Below are 22,805 nucleotides of genomic sequence, written 5' to 3'. Positions count from 1 at the left end.
AAAGGTTCCCCCACATTCCTCTGCGCAGGGTCGGAAAATCTTCTGGAGATAAAGAATAAAGATAAAGAATCACCAATATTAGGGAAAAAATAAAGATACAAAAATTATTTTCAATTGCAATAAAATGCAGTGTGGGAAAATGGACAAGTCAAAGTGGTTGACACAGGAAAAAAACACAAACAAAAAAAGAAAAAGGAAAGGACATTCCCCCCCCCCCCCCCCCCCCACACACACACACACACACACTGCAATTCAATTCCAGCAGCAGATTAGAATCAAGCACAACAACATTTCCACATTTTCTGCATCAACATGTTCATAAATGCACATTCCAGTGACAATGCAATGCACAGTTTACGCTTCATTCAGGGCTTTTACAAAGGTACAGATGAACATCCTGCACATATAAAACATATTCACCCAACAGAGAATCTATATCACCTTTAAAACATTCTGTAAATAAAAGAATCAGTGAAGACGTGGTGGTTGCACATGATTTGAAACGGAAACTTTCAAAGTAACCTTTTCCTGACTGTGTTGTGTGACAATACAGAACGAGGTACTATTTTAAAGTGAATTCACAATATGTAACCTGCCTTTGTTTATTAAGCCATGGTATTTTTCTACAGGTCCTGCATTCATAAGGAATTAATATAGAGAAAAACGCAACTGATGTTAATTTTTGGAGTAGATAGTAAATAGAAGAGTGTATTATTTACTGTATATTTTTACATGCATGTGCCATGCGGTGTTTCTTAATGCAGCTCCCCTCACCAGCTGCATCATCTCTGTTCTCCTATCTAGCTTCCACTTTTCTTCCACAGTAGGAGGAGGGATGGGGGGAGCTGAAGTGGAATGGGCCGAGGGGGAAGGTCCCATGTGGCAGCCCCTACCTTACCCCCTAACCCCCTCTCACCTCACTGGTCCTCCTTTGGGGACCAGCATGCAAGCACATGAAACAGCTGGTGTGCTCCAAAAAGCAATTATAAAGCCCCAGGGCCCCCTGCCTGGCTGCCTGTAAGACCGGGGCAGGGGATAGTGTGGTCATTAGCACCCCCGGACGAGTTTTAACGAGAGGCCACCACAAGAACGGTTGGAGGGGAGACCCAGCAGGTTCACATCACTTATATCAGGTGGAAATTGGAATTTCAGATGAAGGAGAGGTGTGTGTTTGATCTTTTATTTACACTGTGTTTTTTGAGGGGCCTTGACACAAAGTAAAACAGGTGGTCCATACAGGTTTTTTTCTTCAGTTAAAGCATAAATGGCTAAAATAAACAAATAAATAAATGAATAGCAAGCCAAGTTTCTTTATGCTGTGGGGATGTTATTCAGTTGGTGAAGCTAATGAAAAGCCTGTGTATCTGAATTAGTTAGTTGTGCTCTCTGTGGATTGATTTGTCCCCTGAAGGGAACTGGAAGCTCAGGTGTTGACTGTGCTATTGATTCGCCTCCTACCAAGTGTTGTTAAAACTCTTCAGTGGGGGAGCAGAATGAAAAACCACATGAACCAGCCTCATTAAAATAACATTTTTGACCCCTCAGGTGACTGCAGGAAAAATTGAGTGAGAATGATTTTTCAGCCTAACGCTACATATAACATTTATATAACGACCTAGTAAGATCTAGTGGCTCAGATAACTGTGGTCTGTAGACTGTGCCTCAGACATTTACATACTGATTTGGTTCTTTGATCGAGGTTATTGACAGCAGTCGCCTATCCATTTATCAGGAAGGACACAGTCCACAGATCACTGATTATTTAAATGTCATGCTAGCTCAAAGATGATTAACAGGCTCCAGAGGTCTGGTAAACTTAGAGCAGATCTGCAGACGTTATCAATCCATTTCATCAGGCACACAGAGTATAGCCACTGTGATATCACTCACTGGTTAGTGAAGTCCTGTAGTAAAGCTGTAAGCTTAGCATTTTTGCAGTTAGCCTCCTGGTGTATTGAAATCAAACACGATGGAAAGACTGGTTTTGCTTTTTAGTGCTTTATGCATTTATATACTTACTCCTCATACCAGCACTTTTGCTGGTATGAGGAGTACCAGTACCAGTACCAAGTGCGTTTTTATCTAGCATTCACATACAGCAGATATCTATAGGCTGTAATGTACATGTGGTTTACATGAACAAGTAAAACATCTCTGGCACTACCTGCTGTGGTCATTCCTTGTGAATAAGGAAGTAGATGAAAGTAGCTTTTTATGGACTGTGCTTCTTTAAATTAGACTTATAACTGAGACATAAATCCATCATTAAAGTGTTTACTGATGTCACAGAGCAATAGAGCAAGGGGGTCATCTTCTCATACATCCCTCCAACCAGATGTGTTGCCCCCTGCTGGCCATTGCAACAAACAGAAACCCCTGCGTTTACTTCACATTTTAGACCCGGAGGATACCTCACTGTTTGCTCTGCACCAAATTACAGTGCAGTCTGCACCATAGCTGCTGAAACATTTCACCAAAAAACAAAAATGTGAACCTCAGTGGCCCTAAAAGTCGCCATCTTCTTCTCCTTATTCTTCTTCCTCTTTGGGCTGCTATCTATAGGTTCACCACAGAACCTACAGATAGCAGATTAGGGTGTGTCTCTGTCACACCAACCCTCTGCATGCCCTCTTTCTCTATATCCATTAAGCTCCTCTGTAGTCTTCCTCCAAGCATGCCTTCTTCTTCTTCTTTGTGCCAGGTGCCGTGCCTGAAGCAGCCCTTCTCATTCTGGGCTTGTCAAAACATGCAAATGGAAAGTTTGCATTTTAATCCCAGAAAAAAAACATCCGATTGCATAGAAAGTGATAGTTTTATTTTGGTGGAGAACTGCTCAGCCTTGAAAGCAGCATGATTTGCTTGTTGTTTGCTCTTCTCACATGAAGTTTAAGTCCGTGTCAGGACAGCAAAAACTAATCAGAGGTTAAAATGGGACACATCAGTCGTTCACGTCACTGGGGAAGGCTCAAGTCTAGTACAACTCAGGGAGGTCAGCGGGGGTCAGAATAATCCCCCATCTCTCTCTCTCACACACACACACATGCATGAATGCTTACACATAATCCCCACAGCATGCTCAGTGAAGCCGAGCCTGGACTCACAGCAAATCAACAGTTGTTGTGATGAATAAGTGATCAGCAGCACTGAATAATAAATGACATGTTTTATTATAATGTGACTTCAGTGTTTTATTTTTTATTTCCCCTGGTTTCAGGATAGAGCTAATAAGGAAGAGAGCCACTCGCCTCCAGCTGTATGTGATAACGATGTGTCACCACCCGAAGTATGTGGCTGTGAGGTGTGAGATGGCTCCACGCCATATGATGGGCTTTTTTTTTTAATGCCTCTCTGGCATCCAGAACCATCAGGTGCCCCCAGGCAGGATTCACAGTTGCCTGTAATGAACATCAATATCCTTTCATGACTGAATCTCATCTCAAAACAGGGACATTTATTTATTTAGCTATTTGTTTTACTTTACATCACTGGGGTTGATTTGGTTTGTACTCAGTTTGACTAAAGTTGTTTGTTTTATTGTATTTAATATTCTGTGCTGATATGAATTAACCTCTGTAGGTGAAAAACATGTTTGCAGCTGCATAAACGCACAGAACATTCAACGAGCCATTAAAGGGCTTTTTTTCTATGCACGTGAGCCTCATTATGACGCTACCCTGAGTATTTAAACCAGTGTAAAAATGTTTTAGGACACATTAAACCATAAATGTGTTAACATAAGAGAAAAAACTGTAATTTCAACAGCACGTCTCAAGATTTCTATGTAAAGATGTGTAAAATTATAGAAAGTTTCAGAGAAAATCCTCCTAGCTCATTATGCACCCTGTCTTGTATTTATAAGACATACATGTTATGTTGATTCACAGAATTTTTTCTTCATGTTTATCTGTTACTCAATTCCTTTTTGGTTCAGCATGAAAAGCTATGTGGGAGCAATCAGCAGAAAAGGCTTAAAACTGATGAAAATACAGTTAAAAGTCCAAAAATAAAAGCCAATCACATTTTCCAGCCTTTTAGTGGACCTGATTGGAGTCTTTGCTGGGCCAACTGTAGCCCCAGAACCTAATGTTTTACACCCCTGCATTATTTATACATACATATATACATGTATGAAAATTGCCCACTCGGCAGGTTTGCAGAGTGTAATAGGTAATAGTGTAATAAATATCCATTTAGCCTGGTAGCGTTTATTTGTGAGAAGTTCCTCACAAGACATCACACTAGAAAAATGTTTTTCTTCCATTTATATGCCTCTTTAATCGCCTCTTTAATCTTTAGCCCATCAGATTCGTTTCAAGATAACTTGGGAATCCTGGTATTCGGTCAGGTGCTAATTTCTGGCTTCAATAGCCGGAAATGTAATCCACAAAAAATAACAATCGAGCTAGGTTTGCGCGATATTATTGTTTGGTCTCTGGTATATTATAAGGCTGACACGTGTGCAGTAATGGGAGGCAGTGGATGGTTATCGGGGCCCAGCAGCCATGTTTCTCTGCCGCAGGGGTCTCCTGGGTAATTACAAACAGCCCCAGTCAGTGAAAAGCATCCAGACTTTGGATGAGGCAGCTCGTGTTTATTGCCACTGAAATGTCTTGCTGATCTGTTAGAGAGGAATCACAATAAAGATCGTGTCTAATATACAGCTCAGGGTTTCCGCACAAACGGACTCCTTATCTTCTCCAGACACTAAGCGCATGCACGCAGCAGCACGACCTGGGGCACTTCAGGCGCCCCCACAGGTGCATTTTTGCGGTGATCACGTGTGTGCCCGCCCCGCTCAGCAGCCTCCAATAAAGCACGGCAAAAGTCACCGCTCCTCTCCCTTCTAGCAGCCAACACCGCAACGAGGGAGGCACAGATCAGCGGCGGTGACGTGAAACGAAACCAGCACCGAGCCCGTACCCGCGGCTCCAGGAGGATTAATTGGTAAACTAAAGCTCTCGGTAACCGGACGCCGCTGGTGGTGCTGGCTCGGAGCTCGGCAGAGGACACCGGGCCGTCCGGCGCATGTGTTTTTCAGAGAAGGCCAGGTAAGTCAGACCCTCCTCCTCCTTTGCGGTGAAGCACGTCTCCGCTCTGTTTCGGTGCAGCTTCTTTTTATGCGTCAGCGTATTTCTGTTTGAACCATGAGTCTGATGACCATGTGTGCGTGCGTACGTGCGCTCGTGTCAAACTCAGCTCACTTTTAGCATCCATAATTTAGAATCCGCAGTGGGCAAAGCTCCGGGTTTTTGCGGAGCATCAGCACCGGAGGCACACGCGCGCTGTCTGGGGATTGCTGAGAAAAGACCCCCCCCCCACCCTCCTACCCTTTCGGCGTGACCGTGGGACCATTAGAGCTGTAAATGCCGGCTGAATGATTGGATCAGCTGTAAAAAGCGACTGTGTGTGTGCAAAGTGCAAGCCGCGGCAGCCAAAGCTGATATGTCTGCGTTCTGCGATGTTATCAGAGAGCAGGACATGACAGACTACGTCAGGAATGAGAAAAAGAAAAGATATTTAGACTCCATCGTGGAAATTCATTCTGCAGACTTCACGTCTGCACATAGTATTTCAATGGGTAATGTAAGAGTCGCAGTTAAACCCAGCCACGCTTTTCCAAAATCGTCTTGTTTTATTTTTGTGACATATACGATGATTCGTCACAGCTGTAATTAAAGTATTGTCCCCCTCAGCACAAGCAGCAGGAGTTTTATTTACAGACTGATCGCATCAGACGCGCACACTTTATGATTTATTGAATTAACGCCCCTGTGCACGCCCCCTCTCCGCTCTCCCTCTTCAGTTTCAATAGGCTGGAGCTCCAGTGAGGCAGGTCTGCGCGCACTGGAAGCCTGGGATTCAATTGGTGGAAGTAGAAAGTGGAGCCCCGTCCTCCTTTCTTTTTCTTTTTTTTTTTTCCTTTGCTGCAGGAGGAGCAGACTTGGAGGAAATTGAGAGAGACGCCGCTCAGCAGCAGCAGCAGCAGCCTGCGCAGTTTAGAGAGAGAGCACGGCATGAGGGACTTCACCCCCAAACTGCGCACCGACTCTGCAGGATGCACCCCTGCAGCTGTGTAGCTGCTTGAGGACGCACTGAGACGAGCTCGTTCCGGACGTGTGCAAGAATCTCTGAGGGACTGGGCTTGACTGGTTTCAGACCGCAGCTGCAACATTTGGTTTATCGTTCCTGCTCTCCTGAGAGCCGTGCGCTGTGGCCTTGTAGCGGACATGGGAAATGTAAACAGTAGTCGGGCTGGATTTTAAACTACGCACACGTCCCAAGTCCGCCTCCTCCTCCCGGGCCGTCCGAGACGGAGATGGAGACGGAAAGGATCGTGCATGAGCAGGAGGGAGAGGCTGAGCCGCCCATGCACCACGTTCATGGAACCAACCGGATTAGACCGTCCTCATACCGGGCCCTGCGCAGCGCCGTGTCTACCCTGGCCCGCCTGGATGACTTCAGCCGCGAGAAGATCGGCGCAGGGTTCTTCTCTGAGGTGTTCAAGGTGAGAAAACGGGGTCTAAACGGGGGACGGGACAAGTTTTCACTTAACTTCCACGAGCTGATTTTGAGTCTCGTTTGTGACAAGCTCTAAGTTTAACATGCACATCCTGCAGTCTGAGTCGAGCCTCTAAACTTTCAGTATTTTAAGACTGCAAATAGATGTACTTCCTGACGCCCCAGAATGAGTTGTTGACTTCCTGTCAAGTCTCTTGATGGTGCTGAATAACTGCTGAGGAAGCTGATGATGCATTTTTCTTTCTTTTTTTTTTTTTTTTTGATGGATGGCATCATGGTGTCCACACCTGTTTGCAGTGACCTATTAGTTGGTGAAAGATGGACGCAGTGTTTTGTTTTTGCCTCCCAACCCCGTGTGTAAGGGGATATGGTCAGTGCAGGTAGATCATGTACACCTGTAAGGTGACTCTACTCCTGACTCTGCTTGCACCAGTGGCCTTCATCCCCTTTTGTCACGCTGCCTTTTCAGTTGCCCTCATTAATGATGGCTCTGAGTTGCCAGGGTGTGATGGTGTGAAAGAGATCACCCCAGGAGGAGCTGGCTGAGAAGAACCTTAATGCAGCGTAGCAGGTATAGCTTTAATCTCTCGAGTCTGTTTCATCACCGTTGTCTAGCTGCACCAGGAGCTCCCGGCAAGGTGTTTTATCAGGTGTTTGTCTTTGTCTGAGGAGATTTTATCAACATAATGGTTTCACAACTGTCCACAGCTCAGTTATGAGATGTTACAGGTGTGTAGTTGAATTTGCAGGTGGGTGTGGCGTGACCTAAGACTGTATTAGGCTTGATTCAAAGATTATGAGGATTAGGGGGTTTAATCTAGAGCATACTGGGGCTTTATGTGAGCACTTGTTGTCACTGTTGATAAAGCTCATGGTTTTTAGCTGCAGATTAATGAGCTAATGGTTGCAGCTCTGTATTTATTCACTGAGCAGCAGTATAGGTGACTGCAGCAGCATTTGGTATAAATAAACAGTTCAAGCTTTGTTTTTTTTTGTTTTTTTTTTTTAATCTAATAGGATCAAAGTTGGAACAATAATTTAAGTAGGTTTCGTTGTTTAATGAAGACAAAACGGCCTAATTTCTAATCATTAAGTTTCAGGCCAGCGCTGACCACCTGCTCTCTTAATCTTTCTGATGAAAGGTGTTTGCCGTTTAGTCCGTTTCTTCTTTCATACAGACTTGGAATTAACCGAAGTACTGCTAAAACCTAAACCCCGAAATTCTCAGGCAGCGCAGTTGTCAAGTTAAACCATCCAGCTGTAGTATTTTATAATGGTGTGTGTTTTTTCACACCCTACATCACACTCGCATGTCATTCGACAGGCTTTTGCAATAAATCTGCGTCTTTAAATTGAATTTACTGTGCAAAAAAATAATTGTTAGACACTATTCACTCTATAGGTGATGAAAGCATTCCTCTGGGGTTATAGCTTCTGTATATTTTTTTAAATAAACTGTTCAAGTTTTATTTAATTTGGTTTTATGTTGGTAGAAGGAAATGAACTCTGGGTTAGTGCGCTGGACTTTGTTTAACCTTTTAAGTGGTCATAAAAATGTCTGTCAGTGAGGTTGCTGGTGGAAATAATTTGGGTGCAGCTCTTATCGTGTGATCTGCTCGTATACAATCGCCACACTTCTAGCAGTGATGCTTCATAGGCTACATGTACCAGCCTGGACTAAAGCATTAGAGTATTCATAGTTACATTTAAGTTGCAGTTGTGGATTTCCTCCATATCACTCCTGTCACAAGTGTCTGTGTGTGGCTGGTCAGGCTTTCTGTGTGTATGTATAGAAATAGAAACACTTGTATGTTAACCTGCCCTTCAGTAAATCACTGCCTGGCTGAAGAATTTCTTCATTATCAGTTGATGTTTGACTTCAAATATCTAAAATATTAGAAAGTGACAATGTGATTTAATTTGGTAAATAGTTTATCAAAGGATTGCGAGCTCTGCTGTTCAATACTGACATCAGTGTCTATAAAATAAACACTCCTTAAAGGTAAATCTGTCTACAGTAATGACTAGTTCTTGTTAAGAGATTATTTTGAGCTCCTTCATTTTGACTTGCGAAACACCCAGATGAGGTAATGTGTCTGATCTTTGGATCTGTGGTAATGCACAGGTTAACAGCTGGCTGTAAACGGCTCCAGTTGTTTTCAGTGTGATCATCTTGTCTTTAAAAGCATTAGTGGGACTTTACAGGATGAATTTGGTCCTCCTGCAGATTGTTGCACAACTAAGCTCGTGATATGAAATCACATGGAGTGGGTGCATAAGATGCTGAGTACAGTAATTATTTCCATCATCGATCATACTGTTGAACAGGCGTTTGTCAGAAATGGTGACACATGCTTATTGTGGCAAATCATGAAAATGAAAGGGGTAAAAAACATAAAATGATCAGTTTCATGTAAGGCAAAGAAAAGCAACAGGGTTTGATTTTAAAAAGCAAAGGTTTTCGTGTCAAAACTGCGCATTATTTCAAATATTTCTAAGAAGTTGGTCTCTACTTCTAACATTTTAAAGGTTAAAAAATTAATTGGCTGGTTTGTGGAGTCTAATGCCGTTTTCACACAGGCTCTGGAGGCCTGAATTTATCTACACGCGTAACCCAGTTGGCGTGCACGAGCGATCACAAATGACTCGGGCATCAGGTGCCCTTTATCACGTCCGTTCCTTGGTACAAAGTTTGAGGAAAAGTGATGATTGTGCAGCGTCTACGCAGTCTCCTGTGCGCTCTGCTCGGGCCAGCGGATTTCCAGAAGAGAAAGTCCTGATGATCATTTGTGAGGAAAAAAAAGTTGTTTTCACAAGAAGTTGACTCATTATACAAAACACGATTAAGTAAAAACATCTAATTCTTGCTTTTGAGTGCTTCAGTTTAAAAGAAGTCCGGCTCAGGTCGACCTTCACTAAACGAGGCTTTTTGTGTTTGGACTTCACTCTTTGTGCTGTTCTCGTTCTCAAGGAAAAAAAATGTTCTTGAGGCCACTCGGCTTCTTGAAGCCACTCCCTCAGCTTTGCCCTTTGAATGGCCAATGAGCATGCAAATGTCACTGTGCTCACTGCGGGCTTGTTAAGTTGCCACTTGAGTCTGGATGAGCGTGCTCTTTGATAGTGCTATATAAATGCAAAATTGTTACCACAGCTATCAGTCATATTTATAATTGTGCTGACACGGCTGACCGAATAGTCGCTCCTGTATCCGGGTTTAGCTCGGAGGAAGAAGGCCCGTCTGTTCTGCAGAAAGATCCCCCTACCTGATGTTTTGTTTATGAAACTTTACTAAACTGAAAGTGTGTATCGGCCACGCTTTGAAATGGAGGCTCCTGCACTTGCTCACAAAGGCCTCCTGGCCTCCTGCCATGTGTGTGCTGCTGTTGTGCTTCAGATCAATGGTGACTCGCAGCAGCACAGACAAACGGGCAGCCATTCACATCTCCAGAGTGAAATTGTGCAATCTGGGAGGGGTCAGGGGGGAATAGAGGGCAGGGCGATTTAAAAAAAAAAAAAAAAAAAAGGGAAGGGAGCGCACGTGTTAAGACAAATCCTCCAGGTGTCTTCTTTTTAATGTTGTTCAAAGCAAAGTTCTGGACGTCTGTCTGTAAGTGCCAGCTTTTGCACTTGTGCAATACTCCTAATTCATCAGCCCGATAACCCAGAGGCTCGAAAGCAATAAAGCGCCCATTCACAATTAAACTGCATCATAAGCCAAAGGTTCAGTTAACTGTAGGATGTGGTTATTTATTCTGTCCCTTTCTCAGGGCTGCAGGGAGTTGAGCAAACAAATTGGATCAATTTCTAATTGGATTATTGTTTTACTTCATAAAAAGCGTCACGCTCCGGCTGTTTCTCTCCTGATAATAGATGGCATGTTTGTGAATGCAGAGAACGTTAGACGTCCAAGAACAAGCACACGTAGAAGATTTGGTTCTCATTTGGACTTTCTCCGTCATTTACATGAGACATGGAAATCTCAGCGTCCACAGAAAATCCCACTCCGCAAACTTTGGTGTATCATTTGATGTTTTGTCTGTTCAGACAGGACATGAAATTGACACAACCGAATTCACAGATCATTGACTGTATATGAACGTTTCCATGTGGCTTCCACACATCGAATTCATCATTCATCGAATTCTTAATGTGTGAGGGCTCTATCACGTCTAGTTTTTTTTTTTTTTTCAGTTATAAATGTAAAACGTGAAATGATAGTTGGCTGGGTAAGGGTAACATTTTCCACCTAGATATGGGAATTAAACTGGTTCCAGATCCTTCAATTCATTGGACTTGTATACCTCAAAGCTTATCAGAGTATCTATTATCAGTGCTGGTAACTGTGTGGGGTTTTTGTTTTTGCTTTTTTGTTTTTTTTGTGCATAGCTAAACTGTGATGTCAGTCTCATGCCATTGCACACCTCCATATGCAGTTTTATTCTCTGCTGCTCTGCTCTGTTAATCAGTTGATAGTTGATGCTGAAAACTTTTCTTTCCCACACAGAAATTCGATCACATAAAGTAGGTGGTGAATAATCGAACCTTTAAGTAGAATAAAGATGTGCTGCTGTTTTACCTGTACTCATCCATAGTTCTTCCTCCAGGTATAGCTAAAATGATTTAATCTCATTATTTTTGACCTGTCTATAAATACATGACTGCCTAATTTGTAAATTATACAAAGCAAAATTTAAGCCGCTAACAACTGCTGTGCATTTGCAAGCCTCTTTGCAACCCACCTCCCTTCTGGCTTCTCCTTTTCATGTTGTTTCTGATTTAATCAGTGTCCTGTTACTGATGCATGCCCTGCTGTGCGCCCTGTCTCCAGTTTTCCAAGTATGTGTATCGAGTTCCCAGAACGGAGCCACACCAGCAATTATAAAATTACTGCAGATGGTCTTATTTTTTACTTACTGTGCTCCTGACTGAGCTGAGCTTAATAAGGTCAGAGCCCAGATGTTATCTTTCAGTGTAGCAGTTGTTGTAGTTTCACCAGTGCGTTCCAGTCTTTCTGCTAATTACTACAAGCAGCCTGTTATCTTAGTGTTATATTTAACCAACATGCTGTACGTGATATAATTCCCCATTTCCTGATTGCTTTATTCTTTTGGTAATTGAGCTTCAGCATCACTGCCAGTTTTTCACAAACACTGTGAATTTCCATGAAACTCCTCACTGTAAGAAAGCCAGTCATCCTGGTAATTATCATACATGCTCTGATTAGCCCGACTGGAGGCTGTGTGTGCATTTGTTTTGGACTCTGCGTAAACCTGATGTAAGATAACAAGCTCATGGAGAGTAAGTGGATAAGAGGTGGGATTTAGGAGTGTTGTCCTTGTGATTGAAGAGTGTGTCGGTCAGCTGTATGTGACAAGTTGGTAAGGTGAAGGAAATGGTTTGTCAAACGCTGCTGTGCTGCTGCTGTTTGAGTGTTTATCAAGTTTATATCTGCCATCAAGACCTGTTGCTAGGCAAAAATTCACTATCATCAGCTATATTTGGCTTCTAGCGATTAGACAGTTTCCTGCTTTCTTAAATGTAGGGATTTTTTTTCTTAAAAAAAAAAATTGTAATAAGGGCTTTGATATTTGAACATTTTAAATCAGGTTTAACATGGAGCTAGATTATTTTCAGCCCACCATTTACCCGCTATAGTTAACAAGCTGTCATTTATCCACTATTTGTAGTCGGACTAAGGCTACGTCCACACGTACCCGGGTATTTTTGAAAACGCAGATTTGACCTGTGAATCATTTAGGTACATAAAGATGCCTAACTCGATAAATGAGCTTGTATCGTCTGCATATAACAGACAACATGGTAAACAATGAGACTGAAGTTATGTCTTTTGGCACTTTGTTACTAGCAGCCTGTCACAAGAACACAGAACTTGTTCCAATTTCATTGGTTGAATCTATAAAAGTTGTCAAAGAGCCGATAGCTTAAAACGTCATAGGGTGCAGTGTGTGTGTTTTTAAAAATAAAAAATTGAGGAAAACTGGGCAAGTAGAGGACAAAAGACGTGTCAGGACTGGGGAAAACATCTACAGTAGATTAACAATATCTGAACGTCCTTAAAGTGGGGAAAAATCCAGCACAGGACCTGACTGATGCATCTGACCCTTCAGTCGACCCTTCAGTCGACCCATGTACTGTTCACTGAAACCTCATCAGAAATGGTAGAAAGTCTTATATAGCGTCTTTCTGTGTGTGTTTGCAAATATGTGTCACTGTCCATGTAAAATGTAAAGAAGTGACAGTTTTCCAAAGACTTTTTTTGCACAGTACTGTACTCGTTTGTGTTTGCATTTTCATAACATTTCTGCTCTGCCTCTCACTCATTCGGTTTTTATTGGATTAGCCGAGCTTAACTTTCGATGTACCTGTTAGTCAATGTTGGGATTTCTGTAATGGTGGCAGGAATGTTTTCCTCTTCTAACATTTTATAGATTTGGCAGTTGTTTTATGGATTTATTACCCAGGTCGATTTATATTAGAAAACACGACTTTCTTGCAGAAAACAAAATCTTTTCTTACATGTTATTGGTTTTACACTTCCTGAAATGGCATGGGGGAAGAGGGAAATAAAACATTTTTGTAACCAGCAAATCTGGGAATCTCTCAGCAGGACGTGTCGGGATGTAATCGGTTCTTAGTAAATCCCGGTGGCTGGAACGATTTCAGCTCTGGAAATCTAAAACGACGACAAAGGAGGAGGAAAAAAAAAACAACAGATCTCCTGTGTTGCATACACACAAACCACGATCCGTCATCAGCTGTCTCCTGTGTGCCTGTGATCATTTTCAGTGTTTGGGATTAGGAGGCGGGCTGGGTGTATGTGCTTGTGTTACTGTTGGATGGTGGTGTTGGTATGGGAGAGCCAGTGCAGACTTGAAAATGATTGCTTTTAGTGTGGCACTTTTCCCTCATTATTCCCTTCCTCTGTCATTCCAGTCGGGGCCTGCTTTGCTGCAGCTCACTGCACAAATATTTAGCTTTGTTTATATTCTGCACGGCCACACAAACACGAAAGTGCTGAGCGTGTGGCGTTTCACGTCTTCATTTAAACCGCTGTGTTTATTGAATACAAGTTTTCAACTTGACTGTGGATTAAAATAGGTAGTTGGGCAAGAGTTGCCCAACACTTATGTTTTCAGGTCCTTCCCTTTTTCTTTCTTTTTCACCCCCCTCTCGTGGTTACCAATAGATTTATATCAGGAGACACTTTGTGTGTTTACATTGGTGCACAATGAGCGTTTCCTCCCGTCCACTTGCTGGTGGGGCTGTAGTCTTAGCTAAACCTCAAGGAGAGCAACTCCCCTGTAAGAAGGTAAACAAGTGGTTCAGTATTTGTGTCACCAGTGACGGTGGCTCAGTTCTTCACTGTTCCATTAAGGAGTCACCTCAAGAAAACAAGATGTACTCTCTCACTACTTGCAGTATTAAAGCCACACATGGTAATTTATTGGCCGTTTGTGTTTTACATATACATATACATACATATATCTTTCTCCAAAATCTGCCACTTCCAAATCCAGTGGAAATATGTCCTCACTATATTTGATAAAAACATAAATTCCCCTAAAAATCTGAAATTAAGGACAAGTAATAGTCAGGTAATTACAAATAACACTTTCCAAAGTGTACCTGAATGAATTTCCACCTTGGACTTTGTTTCTTTTGGTCTTTAATTTTGAAATTCACTTAAAAATTAGGCCTCTGGATGGTTTCCTTGGATTTAAGAAGGTTAACACGGCAAGGACCCAGGTCTGTCTTTCTTACTAGACTCCCAGCACAGCTCCCAGGTAGACCCAGACTGGGTCTACCTGGGCACCTGGGTCTGGGGGGGGGGGGGTGTTGGATAATAATTTTTAAAAAGTTGGTGTTGTCATTTATGCGCATGGATTTGATGTGGTGTTACTTATATTGTATTTAACATGGACTCTAGAAGCTATCACTACAGCTGTATAACGTCTTGTATGTCCATGTATCAGTGAAGGAAGTAATTTTTCTAGAAATAATCAGACATTCGAGGGCCATAGTTAAAAAAAAAAAAAAAAAAAATCAGTCATGTCTCATGCATGCATGTGATCATCATGCATGTATTGATCCAGTGGATCCAGATCTGGTCCCCATGTTCCTGTCTGCTTTAGCAGCCTCTCTGGGGTCAGCAATGATGACAGTGTATTGCTGCATGCGTGAACTTAAATGACCCCTCTTTGTTTTGGCCTGTGTGTGAGGAGGCGTGGCCGGCTCAGTGTTGCTGTTGTGCAACAGACAGTGATCGGTTTTGTGACGGCTCGTGGACTGCACGCCTCCCGGATCAGGTTGTGTTTCTGAACCTGACCCGACCGCACAGAGTGGGACCTCCCTGCTCGTTCACTGATGGACCCCCGCTTGGCTGAGTGCCTCGTCTCGGTCGTTTCCACGCGTGCCTTCTTATCGAAACGCAGTCTGTGAGCTTCTTCACGTTATAACTGAGAGCAGTGCCTCAGGCGGCAGCTAAAGCCTTGAGTTGTTTTGCAGAAGTAATTTTATCCATCAAACACAAGTTTACTTCCCCCCCCCCCTCGGGACTTTGCTTGGTCTCTTCACACTTCACAGTAAACCTCACGTGTCAGTTTGGTTGATGTGTTGCTTCCTTTGTTAAAAATGTCTTGAAATGCTGATTGTGAGATAAATGTTGCTTTCCTTTTGTTAAAATACTGTGTAGGAAGCACATTCAGTGATGATGATTATTACTTTTTTTGAAAGGGATGTTTTGCTTTCATATGCATCTACAAGCCAGTACTGGGAGAAGATTTGTCACATTTGTTTTGCTGTATAGTACAAGAAACGCATTTTAGTCCAGTCTCCCTGTATTTCCACTTTCTGATGTGGTTTGAAGGCTGATTTACTTTTCATTAAAGTAGCCAGAGATGGGCTACTGCTGGTGGGAAGCTGAAGTAACCATGAAATCCTCAAGGCCTTTGGAGTTGACCCCATGTCTGGAGGCAAAGTGTGTGTGTGTATGTGTGTGTGTGGCCAGCCACACACCACCCTCTGCAGCAGTGTGTGATCTGTTCAGCACACATTTTCTAGTCACCACTACAAGGTGAAAGCACACAAAACACCACAAAACACAGCATTACTTGAAATGAAGATCAGCTTAAATGTTAGTGAAGCTTCTTTGATATTCAGGAAAAATTGTGTTTGCATATCATAAAATGTAATCTGCATTTTACACTTTACCAAAACCATTTATATATTTGTTTCATTTATGTTTATTGTCCAAAATCCTTAAGGTTCACTTGTTTGTGGTGAAACAGATTTGTTAAATAGGTGGTAGTGATAGTAGCAGTGACTGCATTTTTCAGTGTATTATATTCTTCGTGCCAACATAAACAAACTTCCAAAAACAAAATGATTTTTTTTTTTGGTTAATTTTCCCTCTTATCCACTTTGCCTCAAAGTCAGTTAGCAGCTCTAGCTAACATTAGAAATGGATTCATTAATATTAAAAAATATTAATCGCAAATGAGACTTCATTGAGACTCCTTACAGCAGTTCGCAGGCTGAGGGTACCTTGCGCTTGGATTAAACCCTGGCTGCAGCTTGCAGCATTAACCGTAAGAAGCCTGGCAGTACCGCAGCACTGCAGAAACGACCATCTGTCAGGTTAAACTACAGGGCTGGTCTCTCTGAGGCTGCAACAAATGTGTGTAGTTTTTCTCATAGTACGGTTTACATATGCTCTTTTCAAACAAGTCTTTCCTTCCAGTGCGTCGTCCATCTGCATCTCTGGCACGTCCTCCCCTCCCTCGCTGTGCATCAGTCTGCCTCATCGGGCTGCTGGCTAATGACAGACGCTGCTGCACATGTTGGCTCAACTGAGCAAGACGGCAAAAGATGCCAGTGACCTTTCCTCTGCTGACAGCAGCACTTTGCAAGGCTCGGTGTGTTTGAAGGCGAGCGTTAGGGTGTGGCTGGGCACATGCATGTGAGCAGAAGTCTTTTTTTTGTGTGTAATTGGTTCACATCATGGGATAATCTCTACGTAGGCATGGACATTCCAGTGGCGAGTCCTTGGAGATGACCATCAAAGTGCTTGGAATGAAAAACGCCACGCATACGCTCTTGGCCTTACAGAGTTCAGCTTTTCAGATGGCCAAAAAAACCAAACTGCACACGTAAGAAAGGTTTGCACTTGAGCTCCATGCTGAGTCAGGCTGACTCTGTGATGATGATGAGTGAGAGGTTGTTTGTTTGGGAGCTTAAACTGTCAGGACAAAATTTGACAGGTCGAACAGGGCTGCAGTTCCAACCACTGCTGTCTCAGCAGTTGGTGCATGTTTGCAATGTAACCTGCCTGTGCGAGTCAGTGTGTGTCTGTGTGTTGCTGCCCGTTAATCACAGGATTACACAGCAGAGTGTCAAAAAAAAGATTTCGTCTAGGTGTGAAGGCAGAGAAACCTAGACAAGTGTGATGTGAATCCACAGCCATGCAGGCTGCTTTCCAAGAGAAATTGGTGCTAATGTGTGCACAAAAAGGCTTTTTAAGTATAAAGTAACCTTTAATCAGCTTCAAGGCTCCATCTTCCAGCCCACATGAGTCTGCATCAGCCTCTGAGTGCAGCAGATGTATAAAGAGAAGTGGAGATTAGTCCTGCACCTCTCCCCTCCACACTTGTGCTGCTCAGCCTTCCTTTTTATTCTGCAACAGGAAGTAAGCGACTGTTCACAAGTGCAGTTGTGTCCGTGTGCAAGTCTTACATGTGTGCACCCATGCATGCGTGCAGCGCTTGCAGTCTGGAGTCCTCGAGCGACCTTGTTAAGAAGAGACACAGCAGCCAGTCTATGAGAGTTGGCCTCACTGTGTGTGTCTGCGTGTGCGTTAATGGCATTACTCACTGCACTCTAGTCTGTACTCTAATAGGCTTTGTGGTTTTTCTATCATCAGTCAGATCCAGAGCTCAGCTAAGATCCAGGCCAGTGTCACTCTGACTTTAGTTCACGACTGCAGACTTTGACCCTCTCTCACGCTCTCTCACTCCTTCGCGTCACATTTATATCACAAATGAAGATAAAAGGTTGCCGGTTTAGCTTTTATTGTTAGCTAAAAGGATATTTGATGTATAACCAAGCTTTAAGGTCACTGTTTTAGACTGTGCATGTAAATAAGTCTCCACGAGACACTGAATTGCATCCTGCTAACCCTAACAAACAGACTGAGCGGGTTTAAAGGGGGTTTAGAGAGCGCTTTAGAAACATTTAACACTGATTCAGAGTCTGTTTGGCATGTATATGTAAATTATACTTCCCAAAACCACATCATAGTGCTGTCAGCGTTAATCTCCTTAAAATGACGTTAACGCCATAACTGCATTAACGCAGCAAATCTCACTTGTACCCTTATATTTAAATTTGTCTGGTTTTCTGACCCATGTTGTCCAGAGTTATGTCAAAAATTAAGACTTTTTATTAATATAGTGTTTCACAGGACTGGAGGGAGTGGATATTCTAGCAAATCCACCCCAAGTTCAGACAGACATCTCAAATTCTGCAAGCTTCAGGTCACATGTTAAAATTCATGATGGTGCAGTTATTAAAAAGACAAAGTATGGCCTGTTTGGAAGGATTTCTAGACGGAATACTCTTTTCTCCATGGCAGCATGGTTTCAGTTTTCAAAGATGCATTTGAACAAAGCCGAAGACTTCTAGAGCAATGTGCTTTAGACAGACCAAAGTGGAGATGTTTGGCCGTAATGCACAGCTCCATGTTTGGCATGTTTGCTGAAAACCAAATGTCAGCATGGTAGTGGAGGGATGATGATTTGGGCTTGTACAGCCACAGGACCTGGGGACCTTGCAGTCACTGAGTCGACCATGAATCCCTCTGAATACCAAAATGTTCTAGAGTCATGTATGAGGTCAGCCGTCTGAAAGTTAAAGCGTGGCAGAAACTGGGTCATGCACCAGCACAATGACCTGCAGACATGGCAGGAAATCTACAACAGAATGACTGAAAAAGAAAAGAATTAAAGGGTTGTAACGGACCAAAGTCCAGACCTCAACCTGGCTGAAATACTGTGGAAATTTTTTTGAGAGCTGCACATGGTAAACGGTAAATGGCCTGTATTTGTATAGCGCTTTACTAGTCCCTAAGGACCCCAAAGCGCTTTACACATCCAGTCATCCACACATTCACACACACATTCACACACTGGTGATGGCAGCTACATTGTAGCCACAGCCACCCTGGGGCGCACTGACAGAGGCACATGAATGAATGCCTGCAAACCTTAGCGAACTGAAGAGTGGCCCAAAATTCCTCCACTATAATAAAGGTGGTTCAACAAGCTGCTGAATCATGGGGTGTACTTTTCAATGTCCTTTTCTCACATTTACGTACTTATTTTTCAGTAACTGGTAAACTTGTAAATGCACAGATACCCTGTTACAAATGTTCGTGGTGAGATGTTACAACAACACTGTTGCGCGTCATAGCAAGGCTCAGCATTTACTGGAGCAGTGCAGCATGTTGTGTTTTTTGGTGTTGGCTCCTTCATGCAAGAGTGTGTTCTCACAGAGCTGCTAGACATACTTTTAGACATTTTGGACAGGACCCAAAGTAAACCAGTTGAATACACGTAGCACTACTAGAGGACAAATGAGTTATTTTAATTCCAGCTTAATTGGCTGTAACAATAATGCTTTGGACCAGTTAAATACTCTGACATCATCGAGCTATATTTGTTTGCACGCCAAAGTATTTGTGGTTGTTTTAATGGTAAAACAATTAACTTTTATAGACTTGTTAAATTACAAAAAATCCCTAAAGGCAGCAGATGAAGCGTGAGGGGTCAGAATGCATAAAATGATAGAAAACGAAGTCAGAATTTAGCAGCAGTCCTCTCTAATTGATTCACAATGCCAACATTTTCCTTTCACACTTACTCGTACATGTAAAACACTTAAAGTGCTGGCCTTTCTCACCACACACACACGCACATACACACGCACACGCACAGCAAACATTCCCAGAGTGTTTTGCTTTCATCTGCTGCTCGTACACATTTCTGTGGAAGTCAAACTACTTGCCAAGCAAATATGCACAAACATGCACTTGCCAGGAAGCATGTCGCATCGCCATAGTTACCATACCAGACGGCCTCATTGTCATGGCAGCAGGTTTGGTCAGACGAGCAGCCAAGAGGAGTGTGGAAGAAACTCGACCGACCCTCTAAATGTTTCGTGGCCGGTTTCCAGATATCATTCAGTCAGCACTTAGATTTTTATTGCTTCAGAGGGTGTTGACGGTGTGACTAATGCATGTGTGATAGATCCGTCATCACCACCGCTGCGCCGCACGCCTACTCTCCTCAGCCATACATCTGTTAACTGTGAGGCGTCTTAAATATTTCTTTCATCCAAATGTGGAGCAGTCATGGATTCTTCCGGGGTGTGAGGCAGATTTTAAGTGTTTTTGCTTGTGATGACAAATTGCCTTTTCGGCTTTTCAGCTCTCGTTGCTTCAGTTGATCTAAATAAAGCATTTGTGCTCCTTTCCCTTTCATCATCCAGGTGCAACACCGTGTGTCTGGTCAGGTGATGGCTCTGAAGATGAACATCCTGGCCAGTAACAGGGCCAACATGCTCAGGGAGGTCCAGCTCATGAATCGACTATCGCACCCTAACATACTCAGGTAACTGAAATGTTGGCTTTCCATCTCACTGTTAACATGAACTCAGTTTTTACCTCTTTCATTTAAAAAAAACAACAACATTTCTTTCCAGTGTTTGATTTTCATTGTGATGGCATGTCTCATCGTACACTGTTTAGAATACTCGGCCTTCAAACACTGGTGATGGATGTGGTTTGTGTGGTCCACAAGAAGAGCCCACGGACTAGATTTTCAGTGGGTTCATTGTCAGTGATTGCACTGCTGTGTCTGTATCGTTCAGTTCTGTCTGGTGTTGAACTGTTTTGGTTTTGTTTGTTGTTTTGGGTTTTTTTTGCACAATTGCACTTTGTGTAGTCCTGCGTTTGTTTATGTCATGTGTAGCACCATGGTCTTGGAGGAACGTTGTCTCAGTTCACTGTGTACTGTACCACTGCACATGCTTGAAATGACAAAGCCACTTGACTTGAAAATAACTTTTTAATGACCTTTTATCAAGAGTCTTTGGCACTTTTTGCCGTAGCCATGTAGCCTGAAGTGTACATGGATGTAAAAGTGAGTGGGCTATGAAAGGTCCATAGACCACATTGGTGCGCCACACCTGATTAAAAACATTTAAAACAAACGGCAAAACAACTTGTGCAATTAGCTGTACAGCAGACATGTTATTGAACGATTGCAATAAAATGCTCCAAAAGGCACCAGAAGCCACAAACTGTCTCGAGTTCCAGCTCAGTGATTCAGATTAGCAGACACGACACTTGCCCGGCAGCTTCCTCTGTCGGGACATGCCTCTCAAAGCAGCCGTGCATTTGATAAAACCATTTTTTAACTGTTGACACTGTTTAAATGGTTGTGTAATATACCCTGTGATAGAACCTGTCCAGGGTGTGTCCACCATACTAAAAAAACATCCTTGAAATGTTTAAAAAGTTTAGACTTGACATTAATATATGTTCCTGTACTTTACCCACAGGTTTATAGGCGTGTGTGTCCATGAGGGGCAGCTCCATGCTCTCACAGAGGTAAGACTCATTAATGTGCTACAGCACAGATGGCGATCTGGTTTTGATCTCCTCATTTTGCCCTTTGTAGTGGTAACAGGCGGCTGTGTGCATCTCCATGAAAGCAATGATGTGACCAGAAACTGATATTTATCTGCCTTTGTCCTCACTATAAACATTGTAGCAAACAAGATTCCCTTGTAGCAAGAAAAAAAGTCAAACTCATCAAATCTGTGGTTTTTAATTCGGTCTATATGAGAAAGCCAGCCTAAATTAATGTTATACATTGGTTTTTGAGCTCGCTTTACACTGAACGTGACATTTATTGTGCATTTTATATCTTTTACATTATTTATCTAAATGCTTTGAGGCATTTATGAAAAGATTTAGGCTCTTTTGATTTTGAAATCAAATTTAAATCACACTCAGATCTCACCGTCTGAGTTTTAAATCTGGCCGTAAAGAAATGGTTTCTTCAGATCCTTTAAACTAGTATGAGTCGAGTTATTGGTCCCGGGGGAAGGAGAAAGAGAATCAGGCCTGCTGTAAGTCATCGGCTGGCTTTTTCATTTGCTAAATACGCAGGCGTAGTGTCAACCTCATTAATTTAGTCAGTTAATTTGAAAATTGATCTTAAAAGACTCGTAAATATTATTATTCAATTAACTGAGCCCGGCCTTCAGTTTAACAAAAGTGTTGAGGCAGGTTGGATGAATGTGTGTATGGATTCTCAGCATTTTTCTTCTGAAATTGGTGATTTCATTTTCATTTCTCCACATAAACAAGCGTCTGTAACTGCGGTACACTTAATCCTGGCCAGACTGAGGTCGCACAGTTCATAACAGGTTACCTGTTTCTTAGATGTTGCCATAGTAACTGAGCAGCTGGTCAGTAAAAAGGATAAAGGTCAGGAGAGAAGAGGCGTACCTGCGCTAACGTCAGGTAGTGTCTTTAGTGGGTCGTGTTAGTCAGAGAGGTTTTATAACTTTTTGTTTTTCTTAATTTTTTCTTTTATTTAAATGATTGATTGACCAAGAGGTTTTATCATCATTCACATTTTTAGAAAAGGGGAAATTCTTGTCACCTTGTGGTTAAATTGTTTATCATGCAACCTCAGTGGCTTCCAGTGCAAACGAGAGCTTTTGTTGCATATCAATTTACAGAATATCCTGTTTTTTTTGGGTTTTTTTTTTTTTTTTTTAGTTTAATCTTCTCTTTTCAAAACCTTTTCTCTTTTTTTTTTTTTTCTTTTCTTTTTTCAAAATGTGGCTGTCAGCTCAACTTCTCATAAATGAAAGTGACATTTTCAACCATTGAAATAACAATGCATGCAAACAGATTTCCACAGTCTTCACCCAGCAGATGACTTGATGAATATGAAAAGTCGTGGCCTAAATAAACTACTTTAATCTTCAGTGAGGTTTGCCCGGCACAGATCAACGCAGGAAGATTAAGTGCTTGAAAACTTGAGATTTAATTCTGATCTGCTCTTAGCTATAACAAAAATGCACTAAAAAAGGATCCGTAGTTGTTGCTGCAGTAGACTTGATGTTTGAGTGCGTATGACAACATTTTAGTTCAGTTACATTGTATTAATATAGCACAACAGCAATGCTGGAGA

The 22,805-nt window shown here is 42.4% G+C and overlaps 1 protein-coding gene across 1 annotated transcript in view; it reads left to right on the top strand.

Annotated features, from left to right (window-relative positions):
• The first annotated feature begins 4,756 nt into the window (after positions 1-4,756).
• The window catches only part of tesk1b (testis associated actin remodelling kinase 1b), a 30,074-nt gene continuing 12,025 nt past the window's right edge, over positions 4,757-22,805 (top strand). Inside the window, exons 1-4 of the mRNA XM_087836545.1 lie at positions 4,757-5,048; positions 5,931-6,505; positions 20,083-20,204; positions 21,157-21,205. Of these exons, the coding sequence (XP_087692671.1) occupies positions 6,317-6,505; positions 20,083-20,204; positions 21,157-21,205 (360 nt within the window). The 5' untranslated portion in view covers positions 4,757-5,048; positions 5,931-6,316. The remainder of the gene's footprint in view (positions 5,049-5,930; positions 6,506-20,082; positions 20,205-21,156; positions 21,206-22,805) is intronic.

Source organism: Neolamprologus brichardi, chromosome 3, assembly GCF_056152115.1.
Source record: "Neolamprologus brichardi isolate AB-2024 chromosome 3, ASM5615211v1, whole genome shotgun sequence".
Lineage (NCBI taxonomy): Eukaryota > Metazoa > Chordata > Actinopteri > Cichliformes > Cichlidae > Neolamprologus > Neolamprologus brichardi.
Note: the sequence above shows the minus strand (reverse complement) of the source record. Positions and strands in the feature narration are given on the sequence as shown.